Source organism: Hibiscus syriacus, unplaced genomic scaffold (genome assembly GCF_006381635.1).
Source record: "Hibiscus syriacus cultivar Baekdansim isolate YM2019G1 unplaced genomic scaffold, ASM638163v2 tig00110577_pilon, whole genome shotgun sequence".
NCBI classification, from domain to species: domain Eukaryota; kingdom Viridiplantae; phylum Streptophyta; class Magnoliopsida; order Malvales; family Malvaceae; genus Hibiscus; species Hibiscus syriacus.
Window position 1 is genome coordinate 1,133,913 of NW_024062788.1, and position 15,036 is coordinate 1,148,948.

General features: G+C 35.6%; 3 protein-coding genes and 1 pseudogene across 3 annotated transcripts; 3 read left to right on the plus strand and 1 right to left on the minus strand.

Annotated features, from left to right (window-relative positions):
- The first annotated feature begins 1,720 nt into the window (after nt 1-1,720).
- LOC120133205 lies at nt 1,721-4,065 on the plus strand (annotated as a pseudogene).
- A 1,958-nt stretch (nt 4,066-6,023) lies between these two features.
- On the plus strand, nt 6,024-6,528 carry LOC120133206 (protein SULFUR DEFICIENCY-INDUCED 1-like). Its single transcript, XM_039149840.1, has 2 exons — nt 6,024-6,253; nt 6,343-6,528. The coding sequence occupies exons 1-2, from the start codon at nt 6,032-6,034 to the stop codon at nt 6,526-6,528; spliced, it is 408 nt and encodes a 135-aa protein (XP_039005771.1). The 5' UTR covers nt 6,024-6,031.
- A 72-nt stretch (nt 6,529-6,600) lies between these two features.
- LOC120133207 (protein SULFUR DEFICIENCY-INDUCED 1-like) lies at nt 6,601-6,984 on the plus strand. Its single transcript, XM_039149841.1, has one exon. It carries the CDS (start codon nt 6,601-6,603, stop codon nt 6,982-6,984), a length of 384 nt encoding a protein of 127 aa, XP_039005772.1.
- A 468-nt stretch (nt 6,985-7,452) lies between these two features.
- LOC120133178 (putative vesicle-associated membrane protein 726) lies at nt 7,453-10,434 on the minus strand. The gene is made up of 6 exons (XM_039149824.1): nt 10,123-10,434; nt 8,850-8,991; nt 8,643-8,763; nt 8,275-8,337; nt 7,656-7,795; nt 7,453-7,601 (listed from the first exon to the last, which is right to left on the minus strand). The coding sequence occupies exons 1-6, from the start codon at nt 10,310-10,312 to the stop codon at nt 7,598-7,600; spliced, it is 660 nt and encodes a 219-aa protein (XP_039005755.1). The 5' UTR covers nt 10,313-10,434; the 3' UTR covers nt 7,453-7,597.
- Between the last annotated feature and the right edge of the window lie 4,602 nt (nt 10,435-15,036).

Consider the following 15,036-nt stretch of genomic DNA (forward strand, 5'->3'; position numbering starts at 1 on the left):
GTGACCAAAATGAAAAGTTATAAAACTGTGGTGGCAGAGGGTATAGTTTACCCACGCGAGAAATTACAGATATACCCCTTCCCCAAAATGGCGTCGTTTGGGGAAGGGTTTAAAAATCCCTTAAGGCCGGCCCTTAAGGGCCAGCTTCTCACTTTCATCTTTCCTCTTCTCTCTCTAGCTGAGAGAGAAGAAAAATTCTCTCGCCTCTCTCTAGTTTTCTGTCGCCGGCCGGCCACCCCCAACGGCGCCGATCACCACCGCCGGCCGCCACCAACGGTGGCAGGAATTCCCAAATTACCCTAGAGTGTAGATCTCGACCTCCTAAGGCCGAATATGGCCTTCGCTTGTCCTAAAACGCTTTAGATCGTTCTAGATCTAAAATAAATCGAAGGTTTTACCTTCGGTTTTACAATGATTCCGGTGGTTCCAAACGGTTTGGAGGCTTTTATGATGGTAAGATGCTCATTTTCCTCTTCTTTCTGGTTATTGGGTGTCGATTTGTTCTCGTATTCTGCTCTCTGTTTGGTTCACTGTTCTTGCCGTGGCTTTCTGTTTGTGTGTTGGTTGCCCCTCTGTTTTGGTTATCTCCGATTCTTCCTCCTTGTTATTTTTGCAGGTACGATGGCTTTATAGCCATCTCGGTCGCTTGCTCGAACCGGTTAAAGGAATGGAGTTTGGTGAGTCACCGAGCTATGTGGTGACTCACCCCTAGAGCTTGCGACGTGGGCGGCGGGTGTTGAAGCAGCAAACCTTCTGGAGTCTTCAGCGAGACGGCGGCGTCGTGGCTGAAGTGGGTTCGAGCATCTGGCAGCTGACCGTCGGCAATGGTCTCTGGCAGCTGGAGAGGCGGCTGCGGCGCTAGGGTTAGAAACCCTAGCTGAAACCCTAAATATTTAGAGTTTCATTTTGGTATGGGCCGATTGATTGGGCCTTCGATTTGGGCCCTTTTGTTGGACTTCTGATGTAATTTGTAATATATATATATTTAATAATAAATAATAATAATATTATTATATTAATAATAATATTTATAATAATAATAATAATTTTAATAATAATAAACGAAAAATTAGTGTTTACGAGGGTATCAGCTTGTTGACCTCGAATCTAGTGGAATCGAGATTTTCGAACATAAGGAGGATGGACATGCTGCGGATCTTGACACAAGCATCAAGGGAAAGACGAAAGAAGATGGTGGTACTATTTTGAGACCCGAATGGCAGATAAATATGGTTCGGTTCATCGGTGGCTTGGTCGACATGGAAGACAGGTTGGCTTGGTCTACTAAACCACGTTTGGAAGCGATGTCCATACTCTCAGGCCACCTGGGGTCATCTTTTCCTTCTTGATTTCATGCAACAACATGCTTGTCTTGGCCGGGATGTGTAATGAACCACGTGGACCGTCGTTTAATATCCGGAAAATCGATGAAACCACGTCGGAATTCAGCGAGATTGTGATTATGCCGCAGAGCTTGTTATATAGTTTAGTAGGCAGCGAGGAAGATGAAAAATTCGCAAGCTTGAAAAGCGTGGGAATGGGGGATTTTATATACGTATTCGATGAAGAATACCACCCTTCTTTGCCTTTGTGAGAGAATGGGAAGTGCAGTTGGAGAGTGCCTCAGCTGCCATCACTTGTTAACAAATTCCGTAAAGAATATTGTTTGGTTCTGGTACTGGCTAGGGTTTAAATCAGGGGTTTTCTCTTGTCACTGCCAATGGATAGATACCAGAAAGTGGAGAAGCCAAGGCCTTAATCGCCCATTAACGAGAATGAGATCCGAATCACTTCTCAAGGAGCTATTCGGAACTACATCAGCTATGCCATTGCTCTTCTTCAGGTTCCTTCCCTCTCTCCCTTCGCTCTCTTTTTTCAGTTACCCTCATTTTCATGTTTCCATTTTTGCTTGTGCATTTCATGCTTGTGTGTTTCTCTTATTGTTTTAAGTAGCTTTCTTCTGTGGGTTTATTTGCCTCTGCAGCTCTTTTTTTTGGCTTCTTTTTTCTCTGTACTGAGTTTTTGGTTTAGAGATTTGACGTCTGTATCTTTTTTTCCCCAGGTTTTACGGTTTTTTAGGAGTAAAACATTTTTTGTTTGATTTTGAGTAAAATGATTGCATTGGGTCTCTTTGTTTACTGGAGTTGTTTGTGTACTTCCCGTTGTATTCAATGGGTCCTTCCTTTTTATTATGCTAATAGCTGCCCTATTTTTTTTTTTTGTTGTTGCTATTTTTAGTCATAAGATTTGGGATTTTCTTCATTTTTTAAACAGTATTCTATTTGTGTTAGTGTATAGATTATTTCTACGTTCTATTTGTTCATTTCCTATTGACGAGTTGATATTAGTTGACATATACTTAACTAAATGTGGAAGAAATCAAATTTTGAGGATGAAATTTTCTTTTTAGGTGATTCTGCCACCATTCCCTTTTCCTTGAAGATGGTTTCTATTCTTTTTGCTCATTCTATTCTTATGATTGTTGACACTGAATTATTGTTTACTTCAACCTCTCCTGGGAATGGTGCATCCCTTTTTGATTTCGCTTTCTTTTTTTTTTCTTTTTTTTCTAATGTCATCTTTGTATTGAAGTGTTCTTTTGATGTTTTTTTAGGACAAGCATGCTAAGGAAATTGTCTTGAAAGCAATGGGACAGGCAATAAGTAAGACGGTAGCCATTGCGGAGATTTTGAAGGTTGGTGGTGTCCTCGTTGATCTTTCTTTCATTGTGTTTTCCCACTATTCATGACTAATGGATGTTGCATAAAACAGAAAAGGGTTCCTCGCTTGCATCAAGATACTGCGATTAGCTCGTGTGCATAACTGATGTGTGGGAACCTATTGAAGAGGGCCTTGTTCTGCAAGTCTCCGACTTATTTAAGTATTTAGTATCGTGTTTTGTGCAGTGTAGAGATGACTCGCTAGGTCTCAATGGTATCTGTCACCTTGTCAACCAAAGAGCTAAACAAAAACTCTTCCGGGTAAGCTAATCTATCTTGTATTTTATTCGGGTTTCTTTTTTCAACAATGGACAATTAAATTTATGAGATGCTGGTTGATAGCCAATTATTACTTTTTCAGGGAAGTGTAAATATGGAAGCTTCGGTTTTTATTATTATGCTTAGTTGGGGTTTGATACATATGCTAGATGCCAGTTCTTAAATGTTTTAACCGTCACTGGTACATAAATTATCGTTATGTTGCTCATTTGATTGAAATAACTCTTTGCTGGTATGACTTGGAATGTATCACTCTAGATATCAAGCTCCACATTATGCTGAACAACCGAAGCCACAATATCATTATCAGCAGCAGCAACCACCCAAACAAGCTCGCGTCCCATATAATGCTGTTAATGAAGGTGCTTTCAGGAACTAGAAATCTGCAACCGTTTCCAAACTTTGTTCCTTTTGATCTCATCTTATTTATATAGATTCATATGGGCGAGGTAGGGGTAGGGGTAGAGGCAGAGGGAGAGGGCGGAGTTGAGGCAGGGGTGGATACTCAAACTATGGAAATTATCAAGGTATAGTATATGGATCGAATATGTATTATGGTAATTATTGACAATTTTCTTTGATCTTTTACATTTATGAAGTATAAATTTGCATTTTAGTTGGACCATACTTCATAATTGACTTATGTCCTACAGATAATGGTGGATACTCGAACTGGGGCAGAGGTGTTGGGCAAGGAAGAAGTTGGGGTTATCGTGGTAAGTGTACTTATTCACAACTTGTTGAAGGAGTGATATTTGATCACTTTGGGAAGTTTATGTTTTTGTATCCTAGTTGAAATCTCACTTCATACATGCTAAACAAGAATCGGTTCATCAATGGATGTCCTTTGTCTTAAAATTGCGGACTTCTGTCTCAAGTTTCCTCGCTCCTCCTCAGCACTTATCAGCCAACACCTAAGCCTGCTGACTTGTCAATATTTGTTTGGCTTGTTTTGATTCCGACAGGTGGTGGTTATGAAAGAGGTAGAGGTGGTGGTGGTGGTAAAGGCAATAGCCGTGGACGTGGAAAGACGGGTGGTGGTCGCTCAAGGGGCGGTGGCTACTAAAGCATAATCAAGGACGCACAGAGCTTAGCTTAGATGCTTTGCCTAGGCCAGTGGGAAATTATGGAAGTAGGAGTGTTTGTAATAGCGTGAGATTGTGGGTTAAAATCTGCAGCAGCATTATTTAGCAGTGGTATTGTGTTTGTGTCTGCATGAGGGAAGTGTTTTTTTATTTCGCATTTAGCCAAAGCCAAGAGGATGATGGGTTTATGATTTGTTCTGTAATGGAACACCCCTATCTTGTTTATATATATATAAGTTCTTTATTCCTTTGAACTCTCTTATCTCCTTGCCTAAGTCATAGCTGTTACCTGTAACAAAGGTTGCCGTGGAAGTTATGGTTAAAATGTATTGAGCTTTAGCCTTGAAGGCAATAAAACCTCTTGATACTATAATTAATTACAATCTCAAACTAAATTTGAATATTCAATTTTTTTATAAATCTTGGGTGAATAGAAGAAAATATCTTTCAAAGACTTTCAAGCCTTAACGATGAATACGCATACCTCTACATATCCGATGTTCGAATCTACGACTTCAAAAAATAATGTCCCTTAACTACTATAGTCACTTATTTATCTTAGAGTTACAAAAATCTATAGCAGAAAATTCACGTTTTTTTTGCTCCCATAATTTTTTAATCAATATATTGTAAATTATAACAAAAACGTTTAATATAAAAATAAATTATCAAATTATACCTCAAAAAACAATTTAGTGTCTTAAGAATTTTTTCGTTAAAAATGTGTTTAATGTTTTCTCTGTTACATTTTTAGGTCTTACTGTTATATTTTCTATTTTTTATAAATAAAATTATTATTTTTAAAATAAAAAAATTAAAAAAAATCTTATTGTTTTGTGATAATCAACGGATGATTGTTAGTCGAGGTTGGGGTCCCGATGCATCAGCAAAGCTGTTGATGGTGATGTCGTGCGCCATCACCTGCACTAGGGAAGGAGAGGAGATTTTTTTAAAAAAACTTTAAAATAACATATCTTTTTAATAAATATATTTATTTTTTAAATAAATTCTCTAAATTATCAAAACATGACATGTATTATTTAATAACGATTTTTAAAGACGGTTAATGTTGGAACACATAAAAATATATTAGAAAAATATTAGATGCATACATTTTACGAAAATTCTTTAGACAGTTTTAAGAGCACAGCGAATCAAAAATGATAAAGTTAGTTAGTTGGCATATCATCCCAAAAGTTTTCTTTGTTTTTGAGATTGCTCATAAAAGTTGGAAATGCTCGCAGTTTAATATACAGTTAAAAAAACGTTATCGATTTTGTTATTATTTAAATAATTAAACTGGTAAAAATGACCATAAATATTATTATTTCTACCGGTTTTATTATTATTGGCGTTTTACCGGATTTGATAAAGCGATACCGGTTTTTTTACTGATTTTATTATTGTTTGACACTTTTATCGGAAATGTTAAAAAAAATTGATGTTTTAGATAAAAAAATAATAATAGTGTTTTAGGTAATAAAAACAACAGAATTGGCATAAAATAATATTTTTGCAAGAGGTTCATAGGTGTTGTAGATATTATTTGTCCTTGATCAACACAAACAAAAATGTCAACAGTAATGAACAAAGTCACAAAATATGGCCTCATCCACACTCCAGCTTCGTTTTTTGGCTTAGGAAAACCATGAACAATGATTGAAAATCATTAAATGTGAAACTAAAGGCATGATCAGCTATCAGAGCATGAATAACGTCGAGCATTGAAACTAATTAGTTACCATTTCCTCCTTGTTTTGTCACTTCGTACGATGGCCTAATCAATCAGTCAGCCTCTCAAGATGTGTTGACACACTCGTTCTAATTCAATTGATGATCTAAATGAATCGACCATTGATCCATGAACCAGTAGTGTCTCATCTATTTATTTAACGGTCTAAACAGAGGTTAATCTCATTGGAGTTCATAATTGAAAATTTGAGTTGAATGTGGCAGCTGGTAGAAAAGAATCCAGAAGCAGCAATAGTATTATTTTGGAAGGCCATCAATGCCGGTGACAGAGTCGACAGTGCACTAAAAGACATGGCCGTCGTGATGAAGCAACTCAACAGAAGCGAAGAAGCCATTGAGGCTATCAAGTCTTTCAGGTCACGTTGCTCTAAACAAGCACAGGAGTCACTTGACAATGTTCTCATTGACTTGTACAAGGTGTAATATACATTTAATTCCATGAATTTTCGATGCATGTTTTGCCCTGCAACTACATTTGAACTGGTCTATCATAATTGAAATTACAGAAATGTGGAAAAGTAGACGAGCAGATCGAGTTAATAAAACGAAAGCTAAGATTAATATGCCAGGGAGAGATCTTCAGTGGAAAACCGACCAAGACTGCTCGTTCCCATGGGAAGAAGTTTCAAGTCTCTGTTAAGCAAGAAACCTCAAGATTAATGGTATCATTTTCATTTTTGCTTGACAATTAGGTTATTGGTAATTGTTAGAATTGTGTTTTGGTGACTAATGACTCCATATTTGCACGACAGGGAAATTTGGGCATGCAGAAACCGAACTACTTGACAGCGGAGGTGGTTTACAGAAAAGCTCAGATGATCGATCCAGACGCCAACAAGGCCTGCAATTTGGGTCTTTGCCTCGTCAAGCAAGGCAGGTTTGATGATGCAGAATCAGTCCTCGGAGATGTATTGCAAGGTAAAATTCCGGGTTCGGAAGACGTTAAAGCCAGGAATAGAGCTCGGGAATTGTTAATGGAACTTAAAGCCTTTCAGCCACCTTTGGAATTATCTGATATTATGGGACTTGATGATCATGATTTCTTCAATGGGATTGAGCTGTTGATGAACGAATGGGCCCCGGTTAGATCAAAGAGGCTGCCCATTTTTGAAGAGATCTCCTCATTTAGAGATCAATTGGCTTGTTAAAAAAATTAATATTTGAATTTTTAAAAAAAAAGGTGATTTGGGTTTTTGTTGTATACAATTGTAGTGTTAGTCTAAGTACGCTGTAAATAGTGTGGAAGTTGTTACATTTTTGTATCAACATAATTGTGCTATAATAATCCAGTAATCTAGTTATCCGATCAAATTGATTCGTAATTGTCTTATCGATTTACTAGAGATTTTAGGTCAACAGATAGAATCATTAGTTAAAATTCAACAAAACAAGTGTTTTTGTCAAGTTCATGATAGTTGTTTCCAGAACCTAATTGCGTGCCTTCCAATTAAGCTCTACATATGGGAAGTTCTAAAGCACAAAAATCAAAAGAAAAACATGTCTATAGCACAAATGTAACACGCGGCAAACCATTTAGCCATTAAGATTGTAAAACCACTCGATGCCCTTAATAAGATCATCTGAAAGTACCTTACTTGATATCTATATATTTATAGTTTTCAAAATTCAATTTCTCTGCTTCGAATTTCCACGCATCAATATACTGGGTGCTACGCCTACACAAATATGCAGAGTCTCCCTATGTAGGCTACAGCAGAAAAAGGACATGCAATTAAAGGAACTATAACTATAACTAGAGTATCAAGATTACTTGTGACAGCTACCAATCCGGTCCATGAATCATCAAGCAATTCACTAACATTTGAAGCCATGACAAACAGACAGCACGATGATAAGAATCAAGGCGATCAGAATTCCCAGAACTATCAGCTTTATTTTCATGTTCTGCAACCACATCTTTCTCCTCATCTGGGTTCCCTGCTGCCTGAAATCTTGAGCCTATGAAACATCCAAACAAGTACCCACTTTATATGATATGTAAACTAGGAAGAAATCCAAAATACACTACCTGTAATTTTGAACCAACAGTAGGAAAAGTATGTTCAAGGTTTTCAAGTTGAACGTAGTCCCTTTAAATTTCGAGAACTGTAAATGTTTTTTTTAAAAAAAGAAATGTACAATTGGACGATTAAGCAATTATTCTGAAATATGTTTCAGAACTTTATTTTCATGCAAATAATGCTTTATTTATGGTCTAGCCACAGCAGCTTTAGAAAACATTGGAGTTAACATATGATACCAACTATGCTAAACAAAATTGTAAGATATATGCAGGTCCTGTCCGAGGTTAGCATTATTTTACCAACCAGTTCCCCAACAAACCTAAATAATGCCTGTTTATGATCTACCTGTAGTGCAATATTGAAGAACATTGACCATAATTTAAAAGTAGAATAATATGATAAACACTGGCGGACCTGAGAGCGAAGGTTTTCAGTTTTATCCACCAAAACCTCAATTTTCTCACCACGGTCCAGAACCTGCAAAATTAATTTATTAATGAGAAACACATAAAAGGATGCCAACACTGTATACTCATGATCTAGAATTTTTTTTTTTTTTGATAGGAATAGAAGGTCTCATTAAAAACCTCCTTAGTAGTCCTTTACCATAATGCAAGAACCGGCTAGCGGAAGGAGGAAAAGAATACCTCAATATATTGATTATAAATGCATTACATGATCTAGAAATCTGAAAAGCTGGACTCCTTCCCACTTAAAACCCTCACATTTGCACTCCATGCTATATGCACATATGGGGGGGAAAAAAAGATAACAAGGATTACTTTCTCAATGTTTTCCATCATAACTCCTTTGACTTCTGAAACTTGAGCTTTCACTTTGGCAATCTTACTAATCTCCTCTGGATGATCAATGCAGTACTGCATATGCTCCTTCAGTTTTGGCCTATATCAACAATACTAAAAACATGGCATCAATGTTCTTAACAGAAACAAAGACATTCTATTTAATGGTCAAAGAAAAGAAAATACCCAAACTCCTTGCTCAGGCTGTTTGCAGGAGCAGTCGCAGCTTTTCCTCCACCATATCTCTTGGTAAAATCCTCCTTAATTCTCTCAAGAAAGGCAATTGGCACTTGCCGTCCAACCGATTCAACAGCAACCACACAATAAGCTGCAAAGTGTAATGATGTTAATCCAAGAAAAAACAGATGCAGCAGCACAAAATGTGAAGAAACAGTAAATATCATGCAAGCACGAAATGCTCTTTTGAAATGATCATTCTGAGATTTCACTCTTTCAAAATATAAGCAAATATGTCTATTCTTCTACAGTTATAAGGCATGCAGACCAAAGACATTAATCATTTGTCATAGTACTAAATTACATAATATGAACGATGTCAACAAATTAAAATATTGAAAATGCCAAACATTTGAATCATTACTTTGTTCCGACCACTAAATTTTCCAATTTACTACTACAGACTTTTTCCCCTAAAAATATACACAAAAGAGAAAATGAACAAATTTAAAATTGAATTTCACTAACACTGAACAAATTATTAAAATATAACACACATTCATACATAATTGTTTATATATTTTACAATTATGCGTTCAGGTTATTTACAAGAGTTTTTAGCTCTAAATTTTCAATTATTCAAAAAGCATTAGTATTTGCTTTGGTATCTAAATGCAATTAATGTTATTTGCTTCATTTTTTAGGTGTTTTTATGCGACGCATTACCCAAAAATAACTAGAAAAATATCAAGATATATGTGTAAAAACAGAGGCTAAGAGCGCCTCTGTAACATGATCGATAAGCATATTTAATTCCTTTGAAAATTTTAAATCTTTTAGTTGTTACTACTACTCAGTTTTGGAAAGTTTCAATTACAAGGTAAACAATGTATTGAAGCAATGAAGAAACAAAAGCGTACTTCATTTATAGCACACCGCACATCTTAACCAACTCTTTACTTAAAATAGATATAATGTAACTGATTCTTTCGTTTTTCCCTTTCACGCGCATTAGGTTATGCTGAACATAATTATTTCTAATAACCCCTAATATTTACATAATTCAATCTATAAGCAAATCCACGAAATCAAAAGCAAGGAAAATAAGAAATGATAGTAAAAAACCAGAAACAGCTAAGGACAATGGTTCGAGAGCGGAAAGAACTTCGTCGGATAAAAAAAGACAGCAAAAATACGGATCGGAAATAGATAAATGAACGAAATGAGAAAAAAAAGGGAGAAGAAACATATGAAAAGGACGGAGAAAGAGAACAAAGATTACTGAAGCCGTTATCGACGAGATAGTTAAAGGTGTGGCCATCGCAGTTGTAAGTGAACTTGTTGTTGGAAGCCGGGAGCTTCTGGAGACACTGAGAAGCTATGGAGGTGAAGTTGCCGGAGAACTCGGTGTAGTCTGCCAAAACCACCGTGCCTCGCGCCACGAAGGCATAGATCAACGATTGTTGCCCCATCACAGTGAAATCCTCTCCGTCCCCTACTAAGAGAGATGAAACGCAACGGGAACTGGAGAGGGATTTATCGTCGGAAGGAAATTTTCCTTTTCCCTTTTCGCCTTATATGAAAAACAAGGTAGCGTGACTTTTTTATACGGTAAACTGAGTAGTTAGTCACCCAACTACTCTAGTAGTTTTGTTTTGGTCACTCAACTACTTTTTTTTTAAGTAGCATACCTAATGTTTAATCATTTCTTATTAAAAAATTAATGATGATATTGACTTGTTACAGTAAGACAATGTCATTATATCATTGAAAATATAAAAAAAAATTATCACGTAAATGGTTTTGTTTATTTTTTTAATAGTTGTGACCAAAATAGAAAAATGTAACTGGGCATAAATTTTAAAAAATAATAGTTGAGTGATTAAAATAAACCATGAGAATAGATGGATGACTAAATACTAAATTTATCCTTTTTATGTTTGTTTTATGTTTAGGGTAAACTAACCTACTAAGTCATCCAACTATTATTGTATTTCTATTTAGATCATTAAACTAATATATTTTTTTGATTTGGTCATTAATGTTATCATGCTGATTTATTATCATGATGATCAATATGACACTTATTTGCTATAATGTTAGTCTTTCCTTCTTTGGATCATTAGAAATAATGTTTGTGGATAGATTTCTTATGTCACTCGACTCTGATTTATGATTTGTAGGTAGTCTTTTAATACCTAGATCACCTTTTTGGTTCATTTTCAATGCAATCATATTTGTTTATACCTCTCTTTTATTTAAGTTTTTATCATTTTCCTTGTATGTTTAGCTTATCATTATAGTTATAAACTTTTATTATACTTATGTGTATTTTATTCTTTTAATAAAATTAACTACTTTCATATAAATGCTTATAATATAAAATAACAAAGATATCACTAAAATTGAAAATAAAATAACACTAAAAATAGTTCACAAATAAACAATTGTGCACACTTTAAGCTCTCTCCCAAATCCCATATAAATTTCACAAATAAATCTTGCTATATGATTATTCAATGAAAATATTCTAAGCCTATATATAAGGTCATTTTCTTTCAAAACGCTAAACAGTCCATTCACAATTATCTTTCATTATATCAGAGAATAATCCTAAAGAATCTTTTCATATATAGTGTGATATTATATCACAGAAAATAAATATATTAGAGAAAATAACTTCAGTGACAAAAAATGCCTTATAATATACGAATTTAACCAACTTTTTTTGGATTTGTCAAAATGACCAACAAATTCGCAACGCGAATTCCAATTTCTCAACCCAGTTTCCAATTTCGCAACGCGAATATGTAAATCGCATTGCGATTTTCCAAATTCGCAACGCGATAGTCAAATTCGCAACGCGGAAGTCAAATTCGCAACGCGAAAGTCAAATTCGCAACTGAATTTCAAATTCGCAACGCGAATTTAATTTCGCAACAGGTTTTAGTTTCGCAACACAAATGTTTTGTGTATATAACAACGCAGCAGCAGCAACTCAAAACCTAAATCCCTAAATCGCAACTCATTTCATCTCCATCTATCACTCTCTCCGGCGACATCCGTTCTTATATCCAACGACATCCTTCCCCATCTCTATTTTTTTTTACATAATTTTTCAATGATTTCTCTCCCAAATTATCAACTATCAACTTAATAAAGGTATGTTTTTCTCTAAGTTAGTGATGATATCTAGTTTATAGCTCGTTTGTTTAGTAAATTAATTTACAATTTTTAGAATGAAATCATCTAATGTTGATCATGTTTGGATAGATTTGTGTTCTGGAGGGTCATGGGAGAATGTTCATGGTGTTTTACAATATGTGCCTTTACCCATGAATCTTCAACTAAAACTGTCATTAAAAAAGTTAACTTATGAAACTCTAATGTTACGTGTTGCAAAGAAATTGAATTTAGAGTCTCTAAGTGGATTTAGGCTATCTTATCTGAGAAAAGGTAAAGTTTATTTGTTAACCAACAATGAAGATGTTGAACGATTCATTGCTTACATTAGTGTTTCGCAAGAAGATGATGTTACATTGTATGTTGTTTAACCTAGAAGTAGTGAAGTTGGGTCAGTAGCGGGTAGTAATCAACTAAGTTCTTCAACCCAAAATTTAATGGTTCCACCAAAATTTCATCACCAAGCAAATTTTGTTTCACCATATTTCCAATACTAAACACAATATCAAACACAATCTCAAAACCCACAACCTTTTCCTAATCCAAATCCCAATCAACTTTCAACACCAAATTCCGATTTTCGTATTGACCAGTTAGACGATTATGAGCCAACAGAAAAAATTGTGAGTACTAGTCAGTATTCAAAATTTGATCTTGGTCAATACCCGAACTTTGATCTTGGTCAATACTCGGATTTTGATGATGTGATGGAAGAAGAAACAGACCCTGCATGTAATGATTTTGATATTGGTCAATACCCGAATTTTGATGATGAAACAGCCGCTGCAGAGGAAGATATTGTTGATGATAATGAGGAGGAAGTTACGACTGTGAATGAACATGTTGAACATTCATTCTGTAATTCATATAACCTTGAAGAAGAAAAAAAAAAAGAAGTCCCCGAAGAAAAGAAAAAGAAGAAAATACCACGGGAGTATAACTGGAATATGCCAGAATTACTTCAGATACCGGAAGAAGAGTTGGTAAAGATATCAGTTGATTGTTACACAAAAGTTATTCCTATCAAGAAAGATGATTGTTTTGATACAAAGGAAGACTTGAAGATAGCTTTGTATACGAAATGTGTGGAAGATGGCTATCAACTAAGAGTTAACAAATCAAGCAAAGATCATTTCGAAACAAGGTGTATGATTGACAAAAACTGTACGTGGCGTATGATTGCAAAGAGGATAAAAGATTGCGAAATGTTTCAAGTTAGGACTTTTATTGATAAACATACATGTTCAAGAACCCAAGTTTTTCCTCACCATAGACAGGCAAACAAAAAGGTGTTGGGTGATTTTCTGGCTGAGTTTATGTTTTTGAATTGAAGGGTATATCGGGGACATGAAATTATGACTGACATGAATGCTCGGTTCAAGATTAGTATCTCATATTCTCAAGCTTGGAGAGCCAAATATTATGCCTTGGAATTGTTGAGGGGGTCGCCAGAAGCATCGTTTGCCCAACTGCCGGCTTATTGTCACAATTTAAAGCTGAAAAATCCTGGGTCGGTAACTTATATCAAAACAGATAGAGATGGACGCTTTGAGTTGTTGTTTATCGCCATTGGTGCTGCGGTTAGTAAATAATTATAATTTTGTTGACTTATTTTTGTTAGTTGCATGCATTTCACATTTAAATGATTATATTTCTTGTGTATATGATTTTGTAGATTCGTTCGTTTATTACTTGCATGCGTCCAGTTATTATAGTTGATGGAGCACATTTGAAAGGTCGATACCTTGGAGTAAACTTATTAGCAGTAGCCATGGATGCTAACAATGGGATACTGCTAATAGCTTAAGGGGTTAGCAAATCTGAAACCTCTGATTCATGGACATGGTTTATGGGGCATCTTAGGGATTGCATAGGTCCTATTAGCAATCTGACAATCATATCCGATAGGGCAAACTCAATTGACAACGTTGTTAGAAGGTGTTTCCCAGATGCTTTTCATGGACTTTGTGGTGTTCATTTGTACAGAAATCTAAAATCAAGGTCTGCTGGTATAAAAAATCACAAATGGACATACTGGAAGGCTGTAAAAGCTTATCGGGAAGAATATTTTAATAAGCATATAAATTGTTTAAGACTTGTTTTCCCTCAATGTACTCAAACACTAGAAGATGTCGGGTTTGAAAGATGGTCAAGAGTACATCAACTTGGAGCAAGATATGGTTTCATGACGTCTAATAGTGTAGAATCAATCAACGCTCTAATTCGTCATTCCCGGAAATTACCCATTACTATGTTAATGGAGTTTTTTCGAGCCTCTATTCAACAGTAGTACTAAAAGAAAAGAAACCATGCATGTATTATTTCTTTAAATTCGTAACTTATCATATATTTTACTAAGTATTATTTATTTAAATTTACAGGAACATTGGAACGTCGTGTTACACCATGGACTGAAAAAAAGATAACGAAACGTGTTGTGAAGTTAACGTCCTGGAGAGTTACACCATGTTCAAACACTTTGTTTGAAGTATTGGATAATAACTTAAATGGGCTTGTCGATCTAAATGCAAAGACGTGTAGTTGTAAGAAATGGCAAACATCTGGTTATCCGTGTGGCCATGTTATAAAAGTTATTTGTCATCTAAACCAAGATGATTCAAGCGCATACGCTATGGATTGCTATACTACAGAAGTATATCGACAGACTTATACCGAGATTGTCTACCCATGTCCACATCCTTCTGAGTGGGACATACCAGATGACTTACAAACAGTTTTGCCACCAGTCATGGATAACAGGCTACCTGGTCGACCAAAAAATCACGATCGTATACCGTCTAAGGCTGAAGAGAAGAAGATATCGACATGTAGTCGGTGCAAGGAAAGTGGTAATACAAGGTTGACCTGTGGATCACCAGTGCCATCACAATCATCTTTTCATCTACCAAAAAATGGATCCTCATCAAAATCCAAAGCTCATATGGTGCCAAGCAAAAGGAAATCAAAATCGCAATCAAAATCAAAATCCCAATCACAACCGGCTTCACCTTTT

Excerpts from the sequence above, each read along its gene's own strand:
- LOC120133206 (XM_039149840.1), top strand. The coding sequence starts at position 6,032 with ATGTGGCAGCTGGTAGAAAAGAATCCAGAAGCAGCAATAGTATTATTT. Across the intron at positions 6,254-6,342 it reads TTCTCATTGACTTGTACAAG|AAATGTGGAAAAGTAGACGA; the intron begins GTGTAATATACA and ends TTGAAATTACAG.
- LOC120133207 (XM_039149841.1), top strand. The coding sequence starts at position 6,601 with ATGCAGAAACCGAACTACTTGACAGCGGAGGTGGTTTACAGAAAAGCT.
- LOC120133178 (XM_039149824.1), bottom strand. The coding sequence starts at position 10,312 with ATGGGGCAACAATCGTTGATCTATGCCTTCGTGGCGCGAGGCACGGTG. Across the intron at positions 8,338-8,642 it reads TGATGGAAAACATTGAGAAA|GTTCTGGACCGTGGTGAGAA; the intron begins GTAATCCTTGTT and ends TTAATTTTGCAG. Across the intron at positions 7,796-8,274 it reads CTGAAAACCTTCGCTCTCAG|GCTCAAGATTTCAGGCAGCA; the intron begins GTCCGCCAGTGT and ends GATGTTTCATAG.